Consider the following 18,603-nt stretch of genomic DNA (forward strand, 5'->3'; position numbering starts at 1 on the left):
AAGAACAGGACGTGGGAGCCGTTCCCATCCACTTGTCATTCCTTCTAGTCCAGGCTACTACTGCGATCGACTGCTGCACGCCCTAGTTTCATCTCATTTCTTAGTCGCTAAGGAATATATACCACATTCATCTAGAAGCCTGGGACTGAAGAAAGGCCGGGCGTTGATTATTCATGAACTGCTTGGTTACCTGTTAATGGCAGTCTATAATCAGTACACGTAAGTTTTTGTTGTTTTATGATATTCCCAGCACACAAGAGTTAATTAGGTGAAAACGTGAACTATGTAAATGTACCAGATCGATCACCAGTTTCTGAATTTGAACTTTTGCCAGTTAAAAGGGAATTAGCATGACGACTTTCCGTTTGTCTACTACAACAAGCTTTACTTCGACAAGCTTTGCCCAGCTTTGGTGATGGAGGGGCGAGGACGGCGGCGCGCCTTCGGCTTAGTGTTTGTAGTCTTCACTAGATGGTCCAAAGACATTTTTATAATTTTTATTACTTTTGGCGCTCTTTGTATTGTTGTTAATGATGATTAATAGATTGGTGGTCCTTTTCACAAAAAAAAAGGAAAATACAGTGGCAGTCAAAAGGGATTAACAGAATAACAGTAGGTGGGTGACAATTTAGAAACCTTTGGATGTAAGGAAACTAATCAAGTCCCGATTTTATCTCCACGAGATGCCTTTTTTTCGAGAACCCGCAGGAGATCTGCGCGTCATTATATTAAGCATCAGAAGCGGACCAGGAATGTCCAAGTACAACGAGGCGAGAAAACAACAGGGTAAGCACCCATCCCATCTCCACGAGATGCCTGAAATGCAAGAATCTTCCAAAAAGCATTAAAATGTGTGTACACTTGATAGTCGGACATTGACAAATGTTGGACCTCGAGGCCCTACAAATACCCCCATTTCATCCAAATGCTAAGCTAATAACCGTGCTTAGCGAAGTTAGAAGATAATTAAGTGAGGTAGGATCTATCAGCAGGTTAAAGACTTGCCGCTGAGAAGAGAAGAGAGGAACTCTCCCCGGTCGGTGGTGGCGATGTATAACAACCCTCCACCGCCGCAGGACATGTCCTACTACGAGCACTGCTCCAAGCGCCACGAGGAGAAGGGCTGCCTCTATGCGTGGTAAGTTAAGCTTCACTCTGATCTCCACTTTTTGTTCAGCCAGCCATAAATTCTTTTCCTGAAGCGTGATGTGATAGTTGCAGTATGACCCATAGTTCATGTTTGTAGAGAGTGACCCAGTAGCCAACTTTTCAGGCATCATTAGTGGAGGTCGATGCTACTAGTAATTCTTCCTACTACCCAGAGCACACTGCACACACCCATCATGGTCATGGACTCATGGCACCCATGACCTCATCCGATCCATATGGCGCGCACAATTAGGTGGTCGATTTATTCCAGCCCATCGGAACTGACCACCCAACTAGGAATACCCTCGTCAAAAAGCAAGTCAAGAAAATACTATAATTCGAAACCAAGCTACCCTGGCGTGCAAAATGGATGGAGAAAACAAGAACCAAGCTCAATCCCATCTCACTGTATTTACTACTACTACAAAGTGGACCCCGAGAATTTCTAAAATTCATATAGTAACTAAATTGTTCTTTGTGTGATTTCCGCGAAATACTCAACACTTTTTTTTTCGAAACGGAGGCTGAAACCGCAACCTCCGATCAAAGAGATGCATGCCAACTTCATTTAGATTTTATTCAAAAAAGACTTGCCAAGAGCGAATGTCGAAAAACTCGAAGCCACCACTCAACATCTACAAATCTGACAATTAGGTGAAGAAACATGCCATCATGGCCTAATGACCTAAAAAAAAGAAACAAGGCCCCACCAGCTAAATACCAAGGGCATGACCTAGTCACCCTATGCCGGAAACGGGGGGTACTTATCCGATCTAGCAGACCCTCAACGAGCACCTCATGCACTCTCTTCAGAAGCCCTCACCCCCATCAATCGCTGGTAAATTTTTAGGGCAGCTGCAGAGCTCTTGCCATCATCAAGCTATGCTAAATTATTCGGTGTGAGATTTCCACGAGATTCATCTAGCACGGAACGACGGGTAGACGTGTCATGTTGAGACATGTACAATGGTGATATCTTAGTACTGCCACATAGGACAAACACTGAGGTAGAGGAAAGATAAGGGCGAGAAAAAGGTTTGCCTTCTCTTTATTAAGAGATGATCTCTTAGCATAATTTCTCTCACCACATGTTTAGGATGTCTACCTAGTAGAGATAAGAGATAAGACCAAAAAATGACTCATTGTACATCATATTTTATTGTCATATCTAAATTAGGTGGCAAGTTAAGATAAGACATGTCTTATCAACCATTGCACGTGTCCTACCTTCCAAAGCCGACCTGCGCATGGGGCCTGTCAAGCTATGCTAAGATACAAAAAGTCGCTGTTGCCAGTTGTACGTTTCGGTGTGAGCAAAATGACCAGTGGCAGCACACCAGCACAATTGCAGCCTTCCCAGCCTATAAAGCACCATCCTCTTGTGCCGGTCCTAGCAAGCCACAGGAGAGTTCTTGCATAGTAGCCTTCTTCTCCAGCCAGCCAGACAGCCAGTTAGGACTAGCCAGGGAAGATGTATAACGCTCCGTCGGCGCAGGAGATGTCCTACTCCGACCATGTGCAGAGGCGCCACGAGGAGAAGGGCTGCCTCTACGCATGGTGAGACACCGTTTGATCGATCTCACTCGCTCTCTCGGATTCTGTGTGCAGGAAGAAATACAACTCTTCAGTTTTCTGGAAAAGAGAAATTGGAAACGAAGAGGATTTTGTTTGATTTTTCTATTCTTCCATCTCTGATTTTGTTTCTCTCGTCTATCTCTGACTTCTGTATGTGATTAATCTGATTGCAGCGTGTTCACGGCGCTGTGCTGCTTCTGCTGCTACGAGACCTGCGAGTGCTGCCTCGACTGCCTCTGCTGCTGCTGCAACTAGCCCACTCTGCTCAATCCGGCAGGAACAACATGGAGATGGAGATCCTCCTTCCGTCGCCTTCAATTACCCCTCAACATGTTTAGATTCTGAATTAATAATCGTGTGTGCCTTGTCTAGTAGCTTACCTCTATGAGGAATTTGTCAGATAATGTAAGCATCGATCATGTTTCTTGTTGCAGCTGCTGCCATAGCATTTTATAATCTTAATTACCAGATCAAACCACTCGTGCCGTTTCTATTATTTATATTTTTCTCCCTGAAGTTATATGAAGACTAAAGTGAACAAGTGCACCTACTATATATTGCTGCAGCGCACTAGATTCTCCATATTGTTGCGGCTAATTGCCATTGAGCAGGTTAACCTGCCATACCGACTTGCCAACATAATACAACGTTTTCTATCCACCTGTGCTCAAAGAATATGAATTATAAATGATTAGTTCAACCGTCAACAATATATCTAGAAGATCAGCAAAGTTTTAGAAGGGGTCAGTTGCTCCACAAGGACCATTTAATAAGCTCGAAAGAATCGGAAAAAGAAATATGCCCAAAGCAACTACTGATCGCCCAGCATATAGCAGTTCATGATGAAACTACACCCTACCACTCTGCCGGGGATTCTCTTGGGCCCCGTTTCAAGCGAGTGAATGTATTCCTGTCCCAGCAGAAAATAAACTGACTTCTGTGGGAAGAAAAGTATTACCATATTTCGATCTTTAGCCTGCACACAAAATGCAAAGGGTCGAAAAGATTCTGAGCAAGACATAATATCCATGTGGGCATTCCTTGGTGCACAAGGGGTTGAATTCTGTTACAACAGAATGATGAAACTACGGCTGCGGGTTGTGGAAACTAGGGACTCTTGTTAACAGCACTAGGGGAGCCTCTTCTGAAGCGTAAAGGATTACAGAAAATTCCAAAGCTTCAAACAGAAGTTTGGTACTACAAAGTCTACCTACATGCTCTGAAGCGTCCATGTCTGCTTTATAGCATGACTTGAAACTGGGAGATGTCTTCTTTGCACAAACAATCAAGGACAATGACAAAGCCCCAGCCGTTTATCTTCAAGCAGATTGCTTGTCCACCATCTGTTGCATGAGGTCGTAGATCACGCCGCCTTCACAACTCTCCACCTCCTCCAGTTGGATTTGGGTCAGGATTTCCCTTGGCAACCCTGCCAAATGGATGTAAGAAGGGGTCAAGACATTTAGATCTTTTTTTTAGATGGAACATCAGGCATTCCATTAAACCCATCCACCAGGGAAGTCGCTGCCATCAAACAGTTACAAATTCTTGAAAATGATCCATCCAAATAAAGTCATTGTTATCTGCCGTGACAGAAAAGGAAGAAAAGCAGACCGCTTTGTGTGTTTATTACAATTGTCGGGATGGGACATGACAGTTGCTATGGGCATATAATAGGTGCAAGAACATTCAAATAGCTCAGTGCAGACATGAAAAAGCATGAAAACAATAGGTCCAGCGGATGCTTTAATGATGAGATCAATCTTTTGTTAGCAGTGTGATGTCAATTTCCCCACCTCAAAATATAGCACAGTTTGATGTTTACAGTATGTAGTTATGGCTAAAAAGATCAGGATGTGGCAGCTTCGAAGTCCTTGCTACAGGATAAACCATACATAAACATTCAATTTACTTCGTATAACCTCCCATGTTTCTTAAAAAGAAAAGAACTGCAACAGGAGCTCTTCATACTACTGTGTGGTAGATTAACTAAGTTCAGAAGCAAAAGTTTAGGCCCAACAGACAAAATATATTTTTCTTTAAGTTCAGCTTACTAGTTGCTACTGCTGCCACTGAGGCTGCTTTTGGCAATTGAGGTGGATTATGGTAACCCAGCTTTCCCAACAAGTGTTTGCCTATTTTTCCATTTGGCTAGCCAACTCTTTTCAGATCTCATGGCTACATTTTCACTGCTGATTATAAAATAAGTTCAGCAACCGCAAACTAATCCTGACAAAAGGTACTCGTGTCTATTACTTAAGAAAAAAATATAAAGCAGTTCTATAATTTTTTGGACAGAAATATTATAAAGGCGGTTGACACTTGACACAGGTAAAATGATATGACTAGTAAAGTTCAACGCTAGCTATCTATTGGTTGCTAGTTTGTTCATGATAACAGTATTAGGTCATTTGGCACAACAGCCTCTTCTCCCACCATAAATCGTGAAGTACAAACTCCTCCAATTCGGATACCTATGCAACTGCACGCCGCCAGAAAAGAAAAGAACAGAAACAACACAACCCCATTCCAAACATGGACTACTCACCTGCTACCCATACCCTTGGACATATTAATACTAAGAGTGAATTCCAGATTTTACTCTCTTGTTTGCCATTTGTGACAACATTTACCTCATTTAATAAAAAATCATCTATTTTACACCATTTAGTTAACTTTATGCCATATTTTACCCCTTTTAATAATTGAAAGCATTCTGTCAGTTGGAACCTAGTAATCACGTTTACCTAGCGTGCCACATCGGAGACCTAATTTGTCGCAGTGTTCACCACTCGCTCCTGAATCGCTCCCGCCCGCACATTTAAATGAAATCAATCTATGTATATTAACTAGACCGTGATCAAAGATGAATGTGTGATCACGGCTATAGCGGATACAAGAGCAAATGTAATTGGCCCGTGACCAGAACATCCTCCTCATGCTCAGCTGCTGGAGCTGGTCGTGGAGCCAGCGCACCACCATCGGATGTATAGTACGCGATTGCAGCCCACACACACAGAGTATTTGTCATGGATAACCTCTTGCGGTAAATATGATCGACACGGAGATTACTAAATGCATAAGGTCGTGCCATTATTCTTGCCGGCGGCAGCATAGAAGTAGTCTTGCTGAAGACAACGTTGCTGGCATGTTGCTGCTATAACGGCTGGAGGAGGTCGATCCGTGCACTAATGTTGCATTCGATGTAGTAGCTTCATGTTAACGCTGCCCATGATGCACGCCACATAGACCAAATGCATGTTTCTCAATGGATAAAATACTTCAAAGTTTAAAATGGGTAAAATGTGGCACAAGTTTCACTAATAGGGTAAAATAGAGGAGTTTCTACTAAATAGGGTAATTGTTGTCACAAATAGCAAATTAGAGGGTAAAATATGGAATTCACTCTAATACTAATAAGGTGCAGGCGTGCAGCCAAATTTCACTACCTTTTCTGCTCTGGCGAAGCTGCACCCTTCCTAGTTCCTACCTCTGCAAAGAAAACCGAGTCAAGTCAATTCTATCATGATATTTCCAGCTGCATCTGCCTGAGTCTCAAAGCCAATATTCCAAGTCTACCTTGATATATTCCCAGCTACATGTGCCTGAGCCTCAAAGCCAATATTCGATTGAATTATGTGCTAGCTTTTCAAGAGAATCTTTTTGGTGCCTTGAGAAGAAAGTAAATATACTACTCCGTACATGATATATCAACATTCCTTGTAGCAATATAGCATTATTTATGGTATTGCTATGCATAATAGGAAACTGATGACCTCGACCCTGGTTTGATTATTTACATACCACCCGACATGCATGGAACTGAATGGTGTATTACTTGATTAAGCTGCACATATGCCAGATCTAATGCTGCAAAATTTATTACCTCATGATGACAACATATGCAGAGACAGCTCCATGTCATATCCATATCATCTCATGCCACTGGGATATTTGGTTCACCGAGGTTCACAAAAGCCTCTGCACGCATCATGCGTAGAGTGACAGTATGCCAAGAGACAAGATGGTCCATGAAGTTTGACACGTATGCTCGCCTGTCATCCTGCATTAATAGAAAGCAGCTGAGATGTTTTCCAGTAGATTAAATAGTAGCTTCAATTTTCAACATAGGTAATATGCAGGGGGGAAATGAAGATCTGGAGCCCACCTTGTAATCTAAGTAGTAAGCATGCTGAAAAAGAAAAAAGGGAAATGTCAGTACTTGGCACATGGAAGGATCTAAACAGGGATTCAATTTACTTACCTCCCACAAGTCAAGGCTGATGATTGGCTGAAAGAGAATAAGAAAATAAATGTCAGTGCAAAGATTTTAACCGCCGATGTCTCGAAAAATTCAACAGGGAAGAGGGAACACACATAGACCAAAACAAACAAAAAATATGTTGAGTAAACTTACGATGTCTCCAAAAGCAAGTGGGTTGATGGCATTTCGTGTGTTAACTACCGAGAGTTTCCTCTCGTTTCTCTTCACTGCAATAAGGAAAACATTCAGCAGTTTACGAAATATTAACAGGACTTTTGAAGCCATGGTCAGAAAATCAGCACCTTGGAATAAGCAACAGTGTCTGTACTTGAAAGAAATTGGTAAATCGAAACTTACAGACGAGCCAAACCCATCCAGAACCCAGTAGGGATAACGCCGAGAGCATGAACTCTTCCCTGAAATTAGCAAACGAGCCGAAATCCTTCTCAATCTGCTGCAGCACACCAGCCTCAGGCGAGCCACCGCCTTCCGGTTGCATTGATTCCCAGAAGAAGTGGTGGTTCCAAACCTGTATATCACAATATACAAGGTCAGGATTGTAGCAAGCAAACTCCGGCATTCTTATTTCAAACAAATTAACAAGAACTAGTTATGGAAAACAAATAGAAGATATAAACAAACAAAAATTGTTAAACAGAGTAATGCATCTAATTACCTGTGCAGCATTGTTGTACTCCGGCAGTGGGTTGCCGTTGTTGTAGGCCTCCTTGACCATATCCTCCAGAGTGTGGCCGTAGAAGGGGCTGGTGTCGAGCTGCTTGTTCAAGCCGTCCACGTAATCCTGCTGGTGCTTGCCCCAGTGAAGCTCGACGACCCTCTTGCTCATGTAAGGTTCCAGAGCATCCTGCAACACGCAGCAGGCAAGAACAAGCTTACTGTGAATGGCGGCACACAAGAATCTGCCTGAGAGCATTGTGAGGAAAAAAAGATTGCCGTACTTACAGTTTTGTACGGCGGAGTCGTGAGGCCGTAGTAGGACACGACCTTGGAGAGTCGCCGAGATAGAGGGCGGCGCCGGAGACCGCGAAGGGTGGCCGGCGGCGCGGCGGAGACGTGGGCGTGGGCAAGTGGGCGGGAAGGAGCGGCTGCGAGGCCGCGCATTTGGAGGAGCATGACGGCGGCGGCGTGGAATGAGGAGCTCGGGGCGATGGTGGGCGGCGAGGGGAGAGGCTGCAGCTGCCTGGCCCCAACCTTATCGTTTTCACTGTGGCTAAGCTACTGACTGAACTGCTGTGGTCTTTCTCTGTCTGTTAGAGTGTAGATGAAATGGCAATTAGTTTGGAATTTGAACGAGTTTTCAGAAGTTCTTAAGCAAGTGCTATGTAAGTTCGGCACCTGCAAAATTTCATCCAGAAATACAAAAACTTACGCAACAAAATAGTTTATAGTCCACCGGATTTGAACAGCACACAAGTAGCTGCAGGAAATAGTTTATAGTCCATCGGATTCACCAGTGGAATAGATGAAATTCAACTGCAAAATTGGATTTGAACAGAACAAGTACAAGCTGCAAGTCTGCGACGGTTATTTTGAAAACTGGCATACATTCCTTCTGAACTCAACCTATGATGTTCAAACCAAACTAATGTTAGTCAAATGGAAACTAAAACGTCGGCAACCGAAATTCCAAATGCTAATGGTTTCTGCTTAAATTTCATGAACTCAAACAGATAGCTAGTAGCTCTTCAGTTGCTCGGCGAATCAAATGATAATAATATGTTACTGATACAACAAACAAAATCTCTGGCACTAAATCATATGCCTCATCCTCATGGTCTCACTGTTACACATCCGTCATAGCGTATTACACAAGATAGGCCATTAGGCCATACCATGGAAAACAAACACACCGGGGACTACTGTTTCTCAAACTGGGGGCAAGGTTTTCAAGAAGACGACACAACAACACATGGTAAACACAGTGCCCACCGACGCTTCATCGACCGAGTCAGATCTAGTCAGCGATCTGTTGAAACAGGAACCAAAAATGGATTAGCTTAAGGTCGATTTCTAGTATCCTGCTATTAAGCAAAGGAATAAAATGCAGAGCACTTCATAGAACGGCTTCAGGATGGCTTCTGATGCCCGTAATATCTTGTGCACTTTGCATGGAAAAAATTAAATGAGTAAAATTCAGAAACATATAGTAGTTTTGCAAACCGAACCTTGCTCTACTCTAAGAAAATCTTTGTTGAGATTGCTGGAAGCTTCTTGCCAGATGACTCTTGCAATTCATAGGTGAAATCCATGTCCATAAGCCGATGGTTCTCTTTCGAGCGAACCATCGAGAAAGAAACATTAACATTGTCCCCTTCATTTACTCTCAGAGATGGAGTCAGCAAGAATACCTTGGGAACAAAAAAATTGACTGTCAAATCATGCCAGGCAACTATGAATGATATGCAGTTCCATGATTACACAACCAAAACCATCCAGATGATGTTTGATGCTACTAAATAAACATTATTTTGCTTAAGTCTCAAATAAAGGAATAGTTTGCCTTTCTACCTTGCTTATAATAAATTCATAAAAGACCTAAGCTTTACATGGTGTCTCTTTTATGTTGCATTCACAGGTTCAAGAACAAAGAATGTACTAGCATTTAAGTACTATAGGCTATGGCTGGTAATAAATTCTGTAACATCAGAAAAAAAAATTAATATATACTCTAGAAACCCAACCTGCTGGCCCCAGTGTGTCCCACCATTCTCATCTGGAGCTGTATTTAATTCAACTTCCTCAGCTGCAGGGTTTTGCTTGCTACCCTGAAAGTGTTTCAGCGAACCTGTGAGCATCTACAGTTGAGTAGAATGTAAATCTAAAATGAGGTGAACTGGGTAATAGTTCAGCTCAACATACTCTAAAATGAACATCAAACCAGCCAGCCAATGCAGCTACTCTTGTTCTATCCCGGTTGATTGGCAATGAAACCTGTGCTCTAACTTCACGTATCTCTTCAATGGTTGCTGTCAAGCAATCCATTTCCTTAATGATCGCAGGTTGCCCTATAACTTGGTTTGGATGAAGATTGTTCCATATTGAAGACTGCAAAAGAATACAAAAATGATCATAAATACAAGGAATGTCTTGTCAAAATAATTGAGGGTGATTAGTTGAAGTATAAGGTCATAAATTGGGAAATACATAGTATATTAGACACGATGAGATACAGAACCATAAACATCATTTGTAAGCTCCAGAAAAATAATAAATTTCACAACCCAAGATTGCAGCCATGAGATATTTGATAAACAAAGAACTACACAATCTTTTGGCAAGCTCAAGACATAATTGAAGAATTTTTCCATTAATCGTGAATAAACTCTTGGTAGCTATCTATATGAAATAGGATTGTAAGATTTCAATTTGTATGATTGTAATGCATTTTCCACACTGAAAGCATGCATCCAAAAGAAGAACTTATATAATAAGAGATACCTTGAGATAGAACTTCTCGTGTTCTGCACGATATGCCTTTGTCAAAGTATTCATGTTGACCCCATAATAAGACTGGGTGTCCTCAACAAATAAGTTCCAGTCGTTCATAGCGACGTCAAAATCTTCCATCTTTTTGTCACCCAAACCACTTTGTATAGGTGCTAACCACATACGAGCATGACTAGGATACCTGCAAAACATTGATCTTACAATAGGTACATCTGTGTTTTGATTATGCAAACAAGAAAACTAGAAGGGTATCGTCATCTTTCAGAAACAGCATACTTCAGACCATGTGTTCATTAATTCAAATTGATTTACAGATTATTTGGTCAGCCTACATATAAAAATCACCGATAATTTCACAAGCAAAGGATTCAGAACTAGTAAACTACATGTTAGCAAACTTAAAATTAAAGAATGCTTAAATTTACTTACATTACACCACCAGGATTCAACCAACGGTCGCGTGCGCATATGACGGAATCAAACATTGACTCTCTCAAGAGATAGTAGCCCATCCACTCAGAGATAATGACGTCAACTGCAGTTCAAAAACAATAGATGATCAATACTCAATACGCCATAACTTCCACATTCTGATAAGCCTTGAAATATACAAAAATACACATTCAAGATGAAAAGACTTAGTAGCCTTTTTGCTCATATAATACTGCTGAAACAAGACTCCACCCAGCCACACAATCACTCTCATATGTTCACCATCGATTCAGGAACGAGAACAAACCAGCGAACTGAAAAAACTCACCTTTCTCTGGCAGCACAATGTCCTCCATGGTCCCCTGTATGACCTCGACGATGTCGGCGACCCCGTTGGCGCGGACGAGCTCGCGGGCGTGCTCCGCCACGTTGGTGGCCTCCACGGCATACACCTTCCTGGCGCCGGCTTGGGCGCTCCAGATAGCCAGGATACCGCTCCCGGTGCCCACATCAAGAACCACCTGACAGATCCACCAAATCAATCAAACCGGGCCCCAAAATTGCAGCAAGAATCGAGCTTCTAGCGATTTGTGGGGACGGGGAGGGGCCGTTTCTCACCTTGCCGCGGAAGTGGTGGGGGTTGCGGAAGACGGCGGAGTGGTAGGCGTCCATGCGGACGCGGTCGCAGAGCATCTCCTTCTGGTGGTAGAGGTAGGCGTAGGTGCAGAAGTAGTTGGCGAAGTCGACCTCCTTATCGACCGGGGGCGCGGCCCCGGCGGCCGAGGAGGCGGCGGCGGCGCCGTTCGGGGTGGACGCCATGGGAAGAAGTGTGGGGGCGGGAGCGAGGGAGAAAATCGAGAGGAGGTTTTCGTGTGGTTTGAGAGGGCTGCTACCGCTAGGGTTTATGAGTTGGCGATTTTTAAAGGATGGACGCCATGAGTTTTGGCCGTCGGATTGTGCTTTAATTTTCGTGATCAGGGTTGATGATGTCACGCTCTGATGGAAGGGGTTGTTCAGTTGATAAACCCTAGCAAAAGTTTGATGTTTTCAACTATGTGTGTGTGAATAACTGTATATTAGTTGATTGTTGTTGAAAGAAGTTCACTTTTAATCCTTGAATTATAGTGAAAATTTACATTTGGTCCTAGCTATATGCTTAGCTAAGAGGTTGTACAGTTCATAAACCCTAGAAAAAGTTCGATGTTTTCAAGTATGTGTGTATATTTGTTGACTCTATGTCTCAAGCATTTTACTCGGTATATGAGTTTGGATCCCGCTTCCTTTGTTCTATGATATAAGACGTTTTGATAAGCTAAATCATAGGGAGTACAATTTATAAAAAATAACATGTGGCATTGGTACATACATGCACCTACATATATGGTTAGCTAAGCACTATAATGTCATTACCTTGTAAACAAAGGCTTCCATCCATTTCCTTTATTTTATTTATATCTTTAAAAGAAGCGGTGAGTTTTTATTTTTATAATATAATGCAAATTGGTGTTCATGAGAACTTGAAGCTTGAAAGCTAGGCTCACTTCTTGGGTTGGTCTTATTTTATCCATGCACATTTAGACATACCTTTCATCTATGTCTGAGTTTCTTTTGACATGGCTAGATGAACCATTCAAAATCAAGAATAATAATGAAAGAAAAATAAATATTAAATAAATAAATAATATAAACATTATCAAATTTCATGTACTAGCCAGCACAACTAAAACTTCAACTTATTGGAAAGGGCTAGTGCAATTCACTTATACACTTCAACAAATATGACTAGTAAGTTGTATGTACACTATGTAGTTTAATGTGGAACATAGTTTTCTGAAGTTTTATATATATATATATATATTAAGGTTTATATGAAATCTGAGATGCGTAAGGCTGGGAGTGAGTGGACGGCCACCAACTCTATTCTGAAAACTGGACTTGATTCAATCCTACAAAGAAGTCACACACATAGAGACCAACTATTCTTATTATGCATTTTCAATGAAAATCTTTGAGTTAATTCGTTATGTTGTAGGAACATTCTGATGCAACATCAAAACCCCTCAAACTAGCATGAACAATTCTTCGGTGCTTGGAAAGTCGGTTTATTTTAATGCATCCAACGACTCAGAATTGAAGTCTTGGAACCTACACCATTGCACAGCAATCGCAAACTATCAACTTGAGATACTATCATGTGGGGAAGGAAATGATAACTTAGTAATTTTGCCACAAAATATGTGCCTACACCAGCCAACAACGTCCTCTCTACGCAAACCACCGACCACCAGCATCGGCAAGACTCAAGAGCTTGCCCTTCTCCTCTACTGTATTTGGGACAATTACGTGCCTAAACGGCGAGGAGTACTGCAAGCCCTTCATGCCAACCCTTCATGCCAACGCCATGCATGGCAGATTCTCTATGGCACCCATCCAACATGCTTCTAGGCGTACCTCGGTGGTATCCTATCAATATGAGAAATTATATGAAGTGACAATAAAATGTTAATATCCATTTATTGATCCCGTGTTGGGTGTCACTCTGGCTGACCCTAATTTGATGATTTTTCGTATTGGTAGTGGGTGCTCTATGAGTAGAACTGGTTATGACATCTCTTTATCAAAACTAGAGAGGTCTCGGTCATTATAGTACACATGCATTCAACTAGTATTTTTTTATATTTTTATTGTGTGATCTATTATACTACTACAGCCTCCCCTCCAAGCAAACTACCATTCTAAAAATTTATATTTTAGAATCGGAGGTAATAATTAATATTTTTAGATAGTTGATTGCCAAAAAAAAATAGAACACTCAAGTTGCCAAGTGGGACAAAACGTCCATAGGCAGAGAACACCCTACTCGGCAGAAGCCTTTCGAACCACCCTCTCCGTCTTCTTCGACCGCCCACCCGCCCCCGCCGCCCGCCATGTGGAAGCGCGCCACCTCTCTCCTCCTCGCCCGCCGCTCGGCCATGGCCTCCGTACGCGCCCCGGTCATCTTGGGATCCGCCGGCGCCTCCACGGGCGTCCTCCGCCGAGCGCCCGTCTTCTTCTCCACCCTCGGTAAGTGAACGCTTCTCCCGCCGCCCCCGTCCGCCCGCCCAAGAATCGGTATTTCGGATTTGACAGGGGCGGGCCGTGTGTTTACGCAGATGCGGGGCAGGCGAGGATGCGGGTGGAGGACGTGATGCCGATCGCCACGGGCCACGAGCGCGAGGAGATCGAGGCCGAGCTCCAGGTCCGTCCCCCTCTATACACCCCATTGGCCTTGTGTCTTGTTACGTTCTTGGCTCGATACTACTAATTCCTGTTTGGCTTCGTCTTCAGGGGAAGAAGAGGTTTGATATGGACGCACCCGTCGGGCCATTCGGCACCAAGGTGAGCCCTTTCCATTTGATAGCATCTGTTATGATCATTTGATCAGTGAGTGTGAGTGATTGGATTGTGTGCAAATTGCAGTCCTCAGACTCACTGTTGGCCCCGATGTGCTATTGTAGATCGACATGTTGCGCTCTGATAAAAGTGAAAGGCTTGTTTGCTGAACAAAACTTTAGTATTGGTGCAAACAGTGGCACTAGTTTTAGCTGTTAGGGATGCAGGCGGCCAGGCTGTTATTTGTTTATTGAATGTGGGGTTTCCACAATTTTACATGGAAGTGAGCTCTGTCAAAAGTGTCCACTGGTTCTTTCCGTTGAGCCATGGGATGTTGCCTGGAAATGTAAGACGGGATACGCCATTTCGATAGATTGAGTCCAGTTTAGGCAATCATGTTCCTGTTCATGCCGATTTGTTCTTGGGGTGGCAAATGAGGTTGTAGGTTGCACCCGATTTTTGTTTTTGCTACGAGTTTACCCATTTATGATCTCATCATCTGCTTGAACTATCAGTATGCCTATCATCTTCTGGGTTTTTGATAACTGCAGACCTTTCCAGTGAGAATTTTCTACATGGCTATTAAATAAGCTATTTTCGGCTTTTAGCATGCTATAAAATATAATTTAGGGATTGTTGGAAGTTGTAACCTTGGCTCACAATTCCATGTCAACACGTTGGTTTATGTATTTTCATTGTGATATTTTGTTTGCAAAATTCTGCTTGTTTCACTCGGTTTGTCACTCCTTTATCAATGCGAACCTAGCTGTTGTGGAGAATTCTGGTTGAATCGATGCTGCCAGACCTGTGTGTTATGAGTTGTGATTGGTTGCAACTTTGATATTGAAGTTGAACTTATAGTCTCTTTGTATCTTCCAGCCTATTTTATCTCTGAGAAAGAATTAGTGTTTTGAAAAGTACTTGGTTCCTCTCATATATCTTAGGCAGATTATTGTCAGCTGCAATGATTTATTGTTTAGATGTCCCCGTGCATTTTTCTTTGCTCAACTGATTCCTTTTTGGTTATCACACCATGTCTGTACTGTTTTCTCATGACTTTGCCCCTTAACTTACATCGGTCGTTATTTGATAAGGTTATCAGTCAACTAATAGGCATTATTCCATTCTGTTTTGACTGTTCCTTTTTGACAAATCACTTTGTAGAGTGTTATGTTGACACATGAGTTGGCTCAACTGTACCTTCTGTATCGTGTGTTCTGACTGACTGTTATGTCCACATCTCCAATCATAGGAAGCTCCTGCTGTCATTCAGTCGCACTTCGACAAAAGGATTGTTGGTTGCCCTGGTGGTGAAGGAGGTATATTACCTTGTATACCCAGTCCCTTCTCCGCTAATAAAGGCGATCAAAATTCAGCCCCTCTCCCGCGTCTTGTCTAGTTAAATCAAATTCCAAATTTTAATATTTCAACTTTTCAGAGGATGAGCATGATGTTGTGTGGTTTTGGTTGGAGAAAGGCAAGCCACATGAATGCCCAGTCTGCACTCAGTATTTCAAGGTATTTTGGTATCTTCTGTTGACGTCCTTCGCCTTGTGACAACAATTTTAGTATGAGGTGCTGAATCTCAAATTGCTTCCGTGTTTCTGAGCTTTGAAATTCAAACTTTATTTCCACAGCTTGAGGTTATAGGGAACGGAGGAAACCCTGATGGACATGATGATGACGACGACCACCACCATCATTAAGTATTGGAGAGGGCATCTCAATGAAGCAGTGGACCGATGCCTTTTCTTTTTTTTCTTTCTGAAATGCTTTGAAGCTGTGGAAAACACCAGCTATTTTGTCTATAGAGTTTAATATCCATGCAAACCAGTTAGTTTGCGGATCTCGATTTTGACGAGTGGGGAATTCGGGATAGCAAAGGGCTCTGGGACCCGTAGTTTTTCTTTTCAGAGAATTTGCCCACACCAATAATGTGATTCATTGAACAATGATGTCCCTTTCATTGAATTGATATTGGCTTAATTACTTCTTTGTTTCTTTTTCAGTGGCCACCTCAACAGTTTAGCTGGTGGATGATTTGTTATCGGAGCATCGCTTTTGCCTTGCTCTGTACATTTTGACGATCCAGCTCCATTGGTTATCGTTTTGATGATGATAAGAGCCTTTGACGAAACTGTCAAGCTCTAGTTTCTTTTGAACATTTAGTATCCAGATGTTAACTTGGCTGATCTCTTTGTCAGTCGAAATATTCAACCTTGGATATGGCCAAAGTTCAGACGCCAACAATCACACATGCAACATGTCACCGAACTAATTACTGTATTCTGATGTCACTGAAAGCGCTTATGCTCTCGTTGCTTATTCATTCACTTCACAGTGCAATAGCATACGAAATTCATGACCAAATCCACGTTTGGTTTGAACATTTCTTGTCCTACGTCCTATCCAAAAATTCTTATCGGGTCAGAAAGTTCATGACAAATGAGACAGACGAAAGTTCAAAAGTTCAGTTGAAAATGTTGTTGTCGGCTCTTTAAGATTCAAGCGCCGCGAAGTCAAAAACCCAGAACATGACGACGCGCAAGAATACAGATGATGTTCAGGGATCATACCTCGGTGCAAGCGAGCGCCGTCGCCGGATGGGGAGCAGGAACGCCAAGGTCCTCGCGATCGCAGTCACCTGCGTCGTGCTCGCGGCGGCAGAGGTCGGTCTCTACCTCTGCTTCCGCCTGTCGAGGCCGTTCTACCTCTCCACCGCCGCCGTCCTGGCGGTGACCGTCCTGTCATTGCTTCTGCTGTTGCACTGCACGGCGGGGCGGGCGGAGCGCATGGCCGCGCGGAGGGCGCTGGACGACGGCGAGGAGCTGCGCGTGGAGTACAGCTTCTTCCGCAAGGTGGCCGGGCTGCCGCGCAAGTTCTCCTTCCAGGCGCTGGCGGCGGCCACGGACGACTTCCAGTGCGTGGCCGGGCGGGGCTCGTCGGGGACGGTGTTCCGCGGCATATTAGACGATGGAACCCAGGTGGCGGTGAAGCGGCTCGGCGCGGGCGCCGGCGCGGAGCACGCGGACAAGGAGTTCAAGGCGGAGGTGTCGGCCATCGCCGGCGCGCAGCACGTGAACCTGGCCCGCCTCCTCGGCTTCTGCCTCGGCGCCCCGCGCTTCCTCGTCTACGAGTACATGGAGAACGGCTCCCTCGACCGGTGGATCTTCCCTTGCGCCAACGACCGCCGCGAGCGCAGCTGCCTGCCGTGGGCGCGGCGGTACCAGGTCGCCGTCGACGTCGCCAAGGCGCTCGCGTACCTGCACCACGACTGCCGCGCCAAGGTGATGCACATGGACGTGAAGCCGGAGAACATCCTCCTGGACGACGGCTTCCGGGGCATCCTGTCGGACTTCGGGCTGTCGACGCTGGCGGGGAAGGAGCAGAGCCGGGTGGTGACGACGGTGCGCGGCACGGCGGGGTACCTGGCGCCGGAGTGGCTCCTGGGCACTGGCGTCACGGAGAAGTCCGACGTGTACAGCTACGGGATGGTGCTGCTGGAGATGGTGGCCGGACGCCGGTGCCTCCGGGCGGAGGAGGACGGTCGGTGGTCATACCTGCCCAAGATCGCCGGGGAGATGGCGCGGGAGGGGCGTCTGATGGAGGTGGTGGACCGGAGGCTTGGAGATGAGGTGGAGGAGGCGGCGGTGCGGCGGGCGGTGCACGTGGCGCTGTGGTGCGCGCAGGAGAGGGCCGGGGCGCGGCCGAGCATGACACGGGTGGTGGAGATGCTGGAGGGGAGAGGCGTGGGAGAGGTGGAGGCGCCGCCGCCGGCGGACACGATCATGGTGGACCTGCTGGCGCTCGACGACCACGCGCGCGGCGTTGGGGCGTTCGGCATGGCAGCGAGGGCCGCCGGGAGGGCCGGCGTGTCGTCGTCGGTGCTGAGCAAGGGCGACTCGTTCGCGCTGTCCTACCTGTCAGGGCGATAGCGTTCGTCATTTGCACCCTCTCTTTCCTTTTCTTTTCACTCGAACATTTGCCCGTGAAAGCATTTGTAATTCATTGTTCACTGAAATTTTTCAACTGCCGCAAGAAGTTTGCATTACCTAAAGGTTGTTCCAGTTAATCAGAAAAAATCCAACTAAATTAAACCGAGATTGCAATATACGCTTAGAGCATCTCTAGCAGAAGCTTGCAGAAGCGCCAAGCCTCAAACCTCAAATCCGCATATCCAGAGCACCCCAACGCGAATTTGGGGTTCGAAAAACACGGGCGCAATTTACACACTGCATATAAAATTGCAAATATGAAGAAAAAAAGCGCGCGACAAGACGAAAGATCAATTCATTCGGACAGTTTATGCGTACATTGACCCTAGATTTGACTACATTACATCA

The 18,603-nt window shown here is 44.5% G+C and overlaps 4 protein-coding genes and 1 long non-coding RNA gene across 5 annotated transcripts; 2 read left to right on the forward strand and 3 right to left on the reverse strand.

The window, feature by feature from the left end:
• Nucleotides 1-3,712: 3,712 nt before the first annotated feature.
• LOC124666719 lies at nucleotides 3,713-6,205 on the reverse strand. Its single transcript, XR_006990998.1, has 2 exons — nucleotides 6,174-6,205; nucleotides 3,713-4,153 (listed from the first exon to the last, which is right to left on the reverse strand). It is a non-coding gene; the product is annotated as an uncharacterized LOC124666719 (long non-coding RNA).
• Nucleotides 6,206-6,620: 415 nt separating this feature from the next.
• On the reverse strand, nucleotides 6,621-8,122 carry LOC124666724 (superoxide dismutase [Fe] 2, chloroplastic-like). The gene is made up of 7 exons (XM_047204056.1): nucleotides 7,952-8,122; nucleotides 7,665-7,853; nucleotides 7,346-7,517; nucleotides 7,142-7,215; nucleotides 6,989-7,015; nucleotides 6,893-6,916; nucleotides 6,621-6,787 (listed from the first exon to the last, which is right to left on the reverse strand). The coding sequence occupies exons 1-7, from the start codon at nucleotides 8,120-8,122 to the stop codon at nucleotides 6,662-6,664; spliced, it is 783 nt and encodes a 260-aa protein (XP_047060012.1). The 3' UTR covers nucleotides 6,621-6,661.
• A 524-nt stretch (nucleotides 8,123-8,646) lies between these two features.
• Nucleotides 8,647-11,707, reverse strand: LOC124666736 (protein arginine N-methyltransferase PRMT10). Its single transcript, XM_047204067.1, has 8 exons — nucleotides 11,507-11,707; nucleotides 11,217-11,409; nucleotides 10,886-10,991; nucleotides 10,448-10,637; nucleotides 9,869-10,054; nucleotides 9,691-9,774; nucleotides 9,175-9,357; nucleotides 8,647-8,975 (listed from the first exon to the last, which is right to left on the reverse strand). Exons 1-7 carry the CDS (start codon nucleotides 11,705-11,707, stop codon nucleotides 9,181-9,183), a joined length of 1,137 nt encoding a protein of 378 aa, XP_047060023.1. The 3' UTR covers nucleotides 8,647-8,975; nucleotides 9,175-9,180.
• A 2,108-nt stretch (nucleotides 11,708-13,815) lies between these two features.
• Nucleotides 13,816-16,011, forward strand: LOC124666742 (putative cytochrome c oxidase subunit 5b-like). Its single transcript, XM_047204076.1, has 6 exons — nucleotides 13,816-13,951; nucleotides 14,041-14,126; nucleotides 14,216-14,266; nucleotides 15,513-15,579; nucleotides 15,699-15,778; nucleotides 15,898-16,011. The coding sequence occupies exons 1-6, from the start codon at nucleotides 13,816-13,818 to the stop codon at nucleotides 15,964-15,966; spliced, it is 489 nt and encodes a 162-aa protein (XP_047060032.1). The 3' UTR covers nucleotides 15,967-16,011.
• A 783-nt stretch (nucleotides 16,012-16,794) lies between these two features.
• On the forward strand, nucleotides 16,795-18,195 carry LOC124703575 (probable receptor-like protein kinase At5g20050). The gene has a single exon (XM_047235787.1). It carries the CDS (start codon nucleotides 16,795-16,797, stop codon nucleotides 18,193-18,195), a length of 1,401 nt encoding a protein of 466 aa, XP_047091743.1.
• Nucleotides 18,196-18,603: the final 408 nt, after the last annotated feature.

The sequence above is a fragment of the Lolium rigidum genome, chromosome 1, assembly GCF_022539505.1.
Source record: "Lolium rigidum isolate FL_2022 chromosome 1, APGP_CSIRO_Lrig_0.1, whole genome shotgun sequence".
In the NCBI taxonomy this organism is placed as follows: Eukaryota; Viridiplantae; Streptophyta; class Magnoliopsida; order Poales; family Poaceae; genus Lolium; species Lolium rigidum.

Excerpts from the sequence above, each read along its gene's own strand:
- LOC124666724 (XM_047204056.1), bottom strand. The coding sequence starts at position 8,122 with ATGCTCCTCCAAATGCGCGGCCTCGCAGCCGCTCCTTCCCGCCCACTT. Across the intron at positions 7,854-7,951 it reads CGACTCCGCCGTACAAAACT|GATGCTCTGGAACCTTACAT; the intron begins GTAAGTACGGCA and ends TGCGTGTTGCAG. Across the intron at positions 7,216-7,345 it reads TGGATGGGTTTGGCTCGTCT|TGAAGAGAAACGAGAGGAAA; the intron begins GTAAGTTTCGAT and ends TCCTTATTGCAG.
- LOC124666736 (XM_047204067.1), bottom strand. The coding sequence starts at position 11,707 with ATGGCGTCCACCCCGAACGGCGCCGCCGCCGCCTCCTCGGCCGCCGGG. Across the intron at positions 11,410-11,506 it reads CCCACCACTTCCGCGGCAAG|GTGGTTCTTGATGTGGGCAC; the intron begins GTGAGAAACGGC and ends TGGATCTGTCAG. Across the intron at positions 10,638-10,885 it reads TTGAATCCTGGTGGTGTAAT|GTATCCTAGTCATGCTCGTA; the intron begins GTAAGTAAATTT and ends AATGTTTTGCAG.
- LOC124666742 (XM_047204076.1), top strand. The coding sequence starts at position 13,816 with ATGTGGAAGCGCGCCACCTCTCTCCTCCTCGCCCGCCGCTCGGCCATG. Across the intron at positions 13,952-14,040 it reads CGTCTTCTTCTCCACCCTCG|ATGCGGGGCAGGCGAGGATG; the intron begins GTAAGTGAACGC and ends GTGTTTACGCAG. Across the intron at positions 15,580-15,698 it reads TTGCCCTGGTGGTGAAGGAG|AGGATGAGCATGATGTTGTG; the intron begins GTATATTACCTT and ends TCAACTTTTCAG.
- LOC124703575 (XM_047235787.1), top strand. The coding sequence starts at position 16,795 with ATGACGACGCGCAAGAATACAGATGATGTTCAGGGATCATACCTCGGT.